Source organism: Pollicipes pollicipes, unplaced genomic scaffold (assembly GCF_011947565.3).
Source record: "Pollicipes pollicipes isolate AB1234 unplaced genomic scaffold, Ppol_2.1 Scaffold_6686;HRSCAF=7923_pilon_pilon_pilon, whole genome shotgun sequence".
In the NCBI taxonomy this organism is placed as follows: domain Eukaryota; kingdom Metazoa; phylum Arthropoda; class Thecostraca; order Pollicipedomorpha; family Pollicipedidae; genus Pollicipes; species Pollicipes pollicipes.
Window position 1 is genome coordinate 39,795,853 of NW_023596921.1, and position 8,643 is coordinate 39,804,495.

General features: G+C 45.4%; 2 protein-coding genes across 2 annotated transcripts in view; one reads left to right on the forward strand and one right to left on the reverse strand.

Moving 5' to 3' along the window:
- LOC119108305 (multiple PDZ domain protein) overlaps nt 1-3,424 on the reverse strand; it is a 105,502-nt gene extending 102,078 nt beyond the window's left edge. The window contains exons 1-2 of the mRNA XM_037231881.1: nt 3,392-3,424; nt 2,873-2,948 (exon numbers count right to left, since the gene is read on the reverse strand). The gene's annotated coding sequence lies outside the window, so the exon portion shown is untranslated. The remainder of the gene's footprint in view (nt 1-2,872; nt 2,949-3,391) is intronic.
- A 725-nt stretch (nt 3,425-4,149) lies between these two features.
- Nucleotides 4,150-5,248, forward strand: LOC119108632 (dual specificity protein phosphatase CDC14A; the record flags this gene model as incomplete). The annotated part of the gene is given in 2 exon segments (XM_037232242.1): nt 4,150-4,667; nt 5,076-5,248. Coding segments are annotated over 2 exon segments (246 nt in total), but the record flags the coding sequence as incomplete, so codon positions are not given.
- Between the last annotated feature and the right edge of the window lie 3,395 nt (nt 5,249-8,643).

The window sequence follows — 8,643 nt, forward strand, 5'->3', positions numbered from 1 at the left end:
TTTCTAGTTTGGTTCGAACCTTTCGAGTTGGTCGCCTTGCGCAGTCAGTACCCACGCTCAGCAGTGCTTGTTGTGTGAGCCCTGACTCCGCCATCCGATCGCGAAATTCCAGGTCAACGACAGATTTTGCGGTGAAAGCTTAACGTGCCACACTGCTCAGCACGGCCCCCGCCCCTCTGACGTCACCTGACCTTAGCGCGACCGCAGCCACCGGCCGCCGGCGCTCTGTCCAACAGAGCTACCGGGACAGGCTACATTTGCAACGTAGATTCTGAGAGCCGGGGTTCTATGCGCATCATGGCGACGAGGAGACCGTACTGCAGTTGGATTGGCACAGTGGAATAAGACGCAAAACTATGCGTCTGTGGTATAAATTTCCATATATTTTTTACCATGTGGTTCTTCACTTCACATTGCGATTTTGCACGCCGAATACACAGGGAACGATGGAACACTGGCTCAATACCAAAAGCGGAACAGGATGTCTGGAGATGTTTACTGCATGTCCATACCAAGATCTATCCTAGTACACCATTTGGAGCATAGCCACAACGCAGCTGCAATGATTTTCTGTAATTGCCGTGATCGGTGCTGAAGACTGCGAACGCCAACTGCAGCAATGACGCGGAATGCAAACTCTCAAGTATGTATGTCCAGTATGGCCAGTATGTCCAGCACTCTTTCCCTGCAATATGACATTGCCTGCTGGTATGTCCTTACATGTGCTAACAAACTTGTCAAAATCAATCCCAGCACAGCATAGCTTGGCAGCTATAGGAGGGAGCAATCTAAGACAATCACTTGCAGATAAATAATTTTGCAGCAACAAAGTTGCTATTAGAAAGGTCAAGATCTCGCACATTGTGTGATGGGATTGGGATTGGCATGCAACAAAATTGGAATGTCTTGTACTTCACTGTTTGCACAAAATATGAGAGGCAAATGTCACTAGAAGTCCTTTTTGCCAATTAACCCACCAGGGCCATTATCTGGATCTGCACCTCAGCCACTGATGCTGCTCCCCTTAAGACCAAAAGGCATGCAATGGCCTCCACTTTCAGTGCTTGGAATTACCTTCCTATCTGAAGAATCATGCACAAATGTGGTAGAAACTGTGCATGACAAATTCATGTTTTCAAAGCACTGTGAATGATGGCTGGATGTGTCACCATAAACTCAATAGTTTGACAGTCATTGAGGGTTTCAGGTGGGTCAACTGAGCAGTCATACAGCAACCAAGCACCACAAAGTGAATGATGCTGGAGGGCAGATATACTAGCGATCAAGAAATCCTCTTACCAACTCAAACTTCCCTTAATAGACCAACAATCAGATACAATCAGTGAATCAAATGATTGCTCAGACTATTGACATTGTCTGGTGCGCTGGTATACACATAGTGTTTCAGCCATTCACATCCCAGCCACATAAGGCATCATGCAGTGCTCAAAACGAATGGAAGATGTTTTGCTTTTAGCTATGTATGTGTCACAATTTGAATTATCTCCTTAGAATTGCTGGGATTTAAACAATGGTGTTCTGATTGAAAGGCCAGTGCTCTGCCAACTGAACCAACCAGGAAGGACTTGCACATAAGCCATACATGTCAGATGAGAATGATAGTCTGAGCAATTACTGCGCTTGTGATCCTAAAGCCACATCTCAATCCTCCTGTAAAACACATGGTGGCTTAGGCCTTCAGATTTGGAAAAGGAAATCAAAGTTAACCAAATCCATCTGAGTTAGAAAAGGAAACCTCTTAATCACAATGAATGTTATTAGATACAAAGATGCCTGATGGTGTCTTACAGCCTGTGATGTAACCCATTCATGGCAAACACATTGCAACTAGCTTTTAACATTGCTGATCTTTGTTTTGTTAAATATCAGACCAGCAGGCATATCAATAACCTCCAATAATTCATAACAAAATTTGGATTTCAGCTACCACTAATTGATGGGCTACCTACAGGACACAGATAGCCAACCCCAATAGCTGGCCATGAGGAGATGGGTAGATGTTATAAAATGTGTGCGCACAAATTAAAATAATGAATTTAGGATGCATAAATCCACTCAGTTAACTAAATGTATATGCTTACAAATATCTAGTTCCTTAACTGAGCACATAGGTTCTTTCTGACAGTTTGTGTAATTACATGTGATGGTCTATGTGGTTGAACCATGTACACAAAAAGGATAACCTTAGTAGGAAGTTGTCAGGACATATTGGGGGGGGGGGGGGGGTTAATACTTGATAACAGTCTTGCAAGTACAGTTCAACTGGCAAGGCCTTTAAAAACTTCCTAAAACCTGGAAGATCTCAGGTAATTTATGAAGGTCTTAGGACACCTGCTTTGTGATTGGAACTTGAGGAAAGTTGAATTAATTTTCACAACTTTCAAAGGAAGATGGTATGTTTTTCATTCCACACTAAATATATATTCTGGGACCTTTCATTGGTAATTGCCCATTAGTTGGTCACAAACTAGCTAAGTATTTGCCTGCCACTCATGCCAGCTAGCCAACATGAAAGCAGTAATGTTATTTCAGTATGACTTTTATTCTATTCTGTGACATGTTTATGCCCAAATGATAAATGACAAAGTTATGTATAAACCACAGCAAAGAATATCAAAGCAATATCACTGACTCCATTTAGAACAAAATATCACAGCATGCTATTTCATGAAGACTTTCATCCTTTTCTTTACACCTTAATGTGCAATTGACTATAATGCTTGTTAACAGCATTGTAGAAACTCACCATTTGTCAAAACTTACTTACAACTTTCCAAAAAAATCACATCCAATGGGCACACATCTTTCCTGTCCATTTTGCCCAATTCAATGCAAATGCTTTCATTCTCACCTTTCTAGTTCTCACTGTTGTATCATATGCTATTCCATCACTTTGGATTCCATTGCTCCAGTTGTTTTGCCAGATCCTGAACAATAAGACAATTGGAGTGTTAGGCCACTCAACATCAGAAAGGTTATTTTGGGCTGATAGATCCTGAAGAAGTGTATGTTATCTATACACCAGGCTGTAAAAATATACATGTTGTGCCAAATATGTCTGGCAAAGTAGAAAGCAATCCAAAAATGTCAGGGCATGTGCACTAAAAAACCTTGCATTGAGTTTGGCACAAGGTTGCCACCAATTGAGCCAATATTTCAGGGAGTATTTATGGTCCCAAGGTGGATGCAGACATACCAAATCAGAACATTCAGTGCAGCTTGCCCTAGCCTGAGTTCCATGCATGTTAGCGCAAATTTGAGCGCACCGAACACAACACACTTGAAAATGTGCTTTAGGGCCTTCTGTGATAGCACCTGATACATGAATTTCCCAATCATCAGAAACAATTGTAATATACACCACCCTTACCTGGTGCCCTACCAACACGGGCGCCCTCCCTGACGCCGCTAAGACGAATGAGTAGCAAATGAACTGAAATGAGTGAACGACTGCGGTAGTAAAGTACTGCATTCATATTGACGAGAGAAATAATGGGCTATATACGTAAGCTGTAAATACTACACCATCATTGAAATATTTCTTTGAATAAACATCATAAACTTCTGTGTTTATTGAATAAAATGTGTCGAAACAACGAATGGTGTTATGTTTTATATCAAGTACAGAAGTTGATCGTTGGGGTGGCGTTGTCCAGGACGCGGTTCAAATGTGTTGTTTTCGGCCCATATAGATGTGGATGTGATATGTAAAGTAACATCACTTATCACATCTCCTGCTGCAATCCTATATCATGCAATTTTATGTAAGTAAGCGTCCCTTTGCCATAACAATTTCGTGTTTATCGTATCCCATGAAAGGCAGCACCGATGCCAAGTTAAAGTTTCCGAGAATGCTCAGCTGATGTTACTAATATCTTAAATATATCTTTGTATACTAAAGAAAACTGAATAAAGATTGTCTTGATAAAAATTAAATGAAACTAATATGCAATTAAAACAATATTTCATTGGATTTCTAAAGCTGAGAGATGTGAAATGTTTAAAGAGCGGTAAAACTTAGACAAACAACGCATATGGCAGATAGTCAGCTGTCAGTACAAAATTCGTTTGCAGTCCTTGATCACGGCAAAGTAAACAAAACCAACGTAAACAAACTCCTGATTTGTGTGGACCGGGTTTTTCAATTGTGGCCCAATGGATCTTGAGAATCGATTTGAGGTGTAAAGGTGGCATAGTTCACCATTGTGCTATCAAAATTTGCTGTTAATGATCTCTCATGGTTGCTGGGAAATTTGACTGAGATTTGCGAGTTTTCTCCAAATCTGATATCCGCTGATTTATAGCCGAAATCCATCGAATTTGGAACCTGCCCGCGGTACCCGCCCCTGGAACACCACATACTTTGAACACAAATCAAGTCACCTGGTTCTGGAGGCATAAGTCGTGAGGAAATTTTTTGATCTGACAATGATTTTGCAAGCTACAAAAGCAAATGTGGACAGGGAAGCTCAAACTTGTTTGCTGTGCTTTGATTTCTAGCCCATAGCTTGAGCAACTGTGTTATTTACCAGCAAGCTTTTAATACAACTATCCCTGCCAGCCTCAGTCTTGTATGCTGTTGAAATCTAGAACAATGAAAGCTGAGGAAAATGACATACTAGTGTGTGCATCAGAGTTTATTCCAGGTAAGAATTATGAGTTTGCAGGCATACATCTATATTAGGGATACAATGCTTTTGAGTTGTGTCCTGTGCCAAATTTGCATGTGCAGTATGAAGAAAGCATGGTCATGTGTAAATTGTACCTTTATTTGTTGATTGTAAGCATTTGGCACTGTGTTATATCATATTTGTTTAGTGAGGTATCAGCTGATTTAGCCAACTAGTAAATGTTAGGCTTAAAACTAAAGCTCAATCCCAAAGCTTTTTGCTTGAATTGAATACAAGGGCTTGTTGTCATGTTAATATGATTGTGTTCTGTCATCTATAGAGCTCGTAATTCCATTTTCATACGGGCATACAGATATAGGTACAGGATACTGAAAAATGATAGTGTCTGATGTGCTGTATAGCTAACAATTCTATTGTTTTCAGATAGGCTGTACTTTGTCACTCTTCGGTCATACTTGAGACCTAAGTCAACAGCAAACACTCATTACTTCTCTGTGGATGATGAACTTGTTTATGAAAACTTCTATTGTGACTTTGGCCCACTCAACCTGGGAATGCTCTACAGATACTGCTTCAAACTTGGCAGAAAACTTAAGGTAAGAAGCATTATACATAAGGTACTAGTAAATATATAGATAGCTATTCAAAAGCAAATTCTACAGGTGCCATGTGCAGATGGGGGCTACACAAAGTGGATCATTTATAAAGCTAGTTTAGATGAGGTGAACAATTTACCTAGGGATGTGCAATGTGTAGATCATGGTTACATAGCAAATAAATCCATATTTTGCTTAATTTTATTAGCCAGACCATCCATGACATGAATGTTTATATTTTCCAGATGTCTGCTTATTAGAGATTCCACTAGAGATCAAGTAGCATGTGGTAATGTCTGATAATCTAGAATGCATTGGAGTGAGGACTGGTTGCCTTCCCTGACCGCTCTGTGTCAATAAAAGTTGTAAGCCAACACCAGTCTCTTTTTGTGACCTTTTCCATCATAACACAGGATGTAGGGATTGTTACCTAAACTTGAATTTCTTGTTGCATTGGAGGAGGACTGGAAGCTTAATAGAAAACTTCAGACATCAGCTAATTTGCTTGGAGGCAGATACTGACCTTTTCACTAAGGCTGAGATCTGCCATTACAACAACAATGCAGTGTGTGCCTACACCAGTGGGCTGTATGTACTGCTTCCGACATCCATGCATCCTGCCTGCTGGTCTTGAAAGGCTATTAAAAACTTCTGATTGGGTGCTATGTTGGGAGTGGAATGACAAAGTTAGTCATATGATGACCAGTGGGAGGAATGACATTTCCCACAAACCATGGTGGTTTTCACTTGTTCTAGTGTGGCTTCTCTCTCTCCATCTGATCCATCTCAGGGGGTTGACTATTTCTGTGGGGTGTGTTTGTGCAGCTGCTCACCACTGTTCCTTTGCCCTGTTTTTGGCCATGCTTCCACCACTTCTGATCATTAGCATCTGGTTTATGCCCATGTGTAAACATATAATACCATGCAATGTATGCCAGGAGGCTCACGCAACATCCGGAGTGAAACACTGAGTAAGAGCCTGTTCAGCTCAGATAGGGTCAGTGAACGTGTTCGGACATCACGCTCACCTGGAGCGCGCGAGGAAGCGCGGCCAGTGGCAGCGACTTCATTTTGAAAAGTTCGGTTGCTGGCGCCGAACACGGTTAGCGCCGTCACCGGATCATGGGAGTGACTTCATTCGTGTCAGGGCCCCGCCAGCCTCGTCTTCCACTCTCCAGGCCAGAAGCTGGTGTCCGGCCCTACCCGCGGGCGGTGTCCGGCCTTACCCGCAGACAGTGTCGTGCCCTACCCACAGAAGGTTGCTGCCCTACCTGCAGGCGGTTTCCTACCCTACCCGCAGGCGGTGCCGGTCCCACCCGGAGGCGTTGTACTGCCCTACCCGCAGGTGGTGTCCTGCCCTACCCGTAGTCGGTGTCCTGCCCTACCCGCAGGTGGTGTCCTGCCCTACCCGCAAGTGGTGTCCTGGCCCTACCCGTAGGTCGGTGTCCTGCCCTACCCGCAGGCGGTGCCGGCCCTACCCGTAGTCGGTGTCCTGCCCTACCTGCAGGTGGTGTCCCTGCCCTACCCGTAGTCGGTGTCCTGCCCTACCCGCAGGTGGTGTCCTGCCCTACCCGTAGTCGGTGTCCTGCCCTACCCGCAGGCGGTGCCGGCCCTACCCGTAGTCGGTGTCCTGCCCTACCTGCAGGTGGTGTCCTGCCCTACCCGCAAGTGGTGTCCTGCCCTACCCGCAAGTGGTGCCGTGCCCTACCCGTAGGCGGTGTCCTGCCCTACCCGCAGGTGGTGCCGTGCCCTACCCGTGGGCGGTGTCCTGCCCTACCCGTAGTCGGTGTCCTGCCCTACCCGCAGGTGGTGGCCGGCCGCGGTCGCTGCAGCGAGGGGAGCCTGTGGGGACACGCCACGGTCGCTGCGTCCTTCTCGCGTGATCGCGTCGGACTATCCCGACGAAGTTTGCTCGACGTTTTCGTAGGCACACATCCTGGGGTTTGTCGGAATTACGCGCACTGGCAGGAGTGGGTGTGTAAAATGTGCACCTTAGCTGTCTGCTCTCAGCAAGGCCAAGGGCACGAAATTTGGAGAGAATAACACTGGGTGATCATTGGTTGAGTGCCATCAGTTAGGTAGATTGGGGTCAATGAAGGTTGACAACAGAAAATGAATGCTGATTGGTTGCTCAAACGAAAATGTTCAATACAGAACGCATCAACACTCTGACGCGGGATCAGTAGCTCTCGAAGCAATGTATGAGGTACGCGCAATGCTGCACGATTATGAAGTAATTCGCGAGATTTGAGGTGAGACAAAGTCTGGTTGAACCCCAGTCATTGGCAGCTTAAGTGTAACCTGAATGAGCCAATAGATGACGCTCATTTCCTGAGCTGTCTCATTCTGGTGAAGAGTGAAGCTTGGTAGATGCCCATGCGCACGTCTGAGGTCACAGCCAAGGCCATAGAACAGGCCACAGGTCACAGCCGTGCTGAGTGTTCGCGGTCGCGGCCCCATTTCTGTCGTCTCGTGTCTTTCCACGACCGGCGGCGCCAGCGTCCGGCAGATGAGTAATTACGTAGCTACGTGGCGCGGTGAGACCAAACGTCTAACTGAGTTAGGGATCCGTTTAACGACAAACTGGTCTCCGGAAATAGGGTCACAAATAGGTAGCGCTCCGGGAGCGCGTGCCTCCACGCGCCGGCAGCTCTGCGGCGCCGCAGAGTTTGTCTGCCGATGCTGCCGGCCGCCAATCGCGCTAAACGGCCGTTTAGACTGCGCCGGATTGCGGCGAAAAAGTTGGTGACCGATTTTTTTACTCCACTCCCCGTCCTCTTGTTGGCAGCTACGTCCAAAACCGTTTGCCGGTAACGTTCAGCTTTTATACTGTCGAGGAAAACACGAGCGTTGTGCGGATTTTGCCCCCCTCCCCCTCCCCCCTCCCCCTCTATGGTCATATTAACACGAGACAGTTCAGAGGAACTTAAAATATGATCAAAATTGTTTCCGAGACTGTTCGAACGGCAGGAATGCCGATCATGGTGGCCGAGTGTTCCTCACTTTACTGTAATAATCCTGCGAAGCTTTGGTCTCAGTGTCGGTCCTCTGGGAGGTGTGTACGCGGTAACGGCAATTCCTCTACGGCAGCGTTCTAGTCTGGAAGCGTTGCGGCCGAGCGCAATTGGTAGAAGCGGCTATATTGCAGCGGCTTGGTATTGTGTGTGGTGGGAAGTGTGCATTTTCTGCTCGTTCTGCTCGTTTTAGGAGAAGTTGAATTATAATCCTACTGGGCGGGCCCAGTTTGTTAATTGGGTACGGCATTGATAGTAGATAAAACTGAGCGTTTCTCCTATTGTTTTTTCTTATCTCGTTTCATCTATTCTTGTCCATTTCCAGTCTGTTGTAAAATCGTAGTGCGCTCTGCTGGTGAGAACCTGAATTCCTGAAAACTG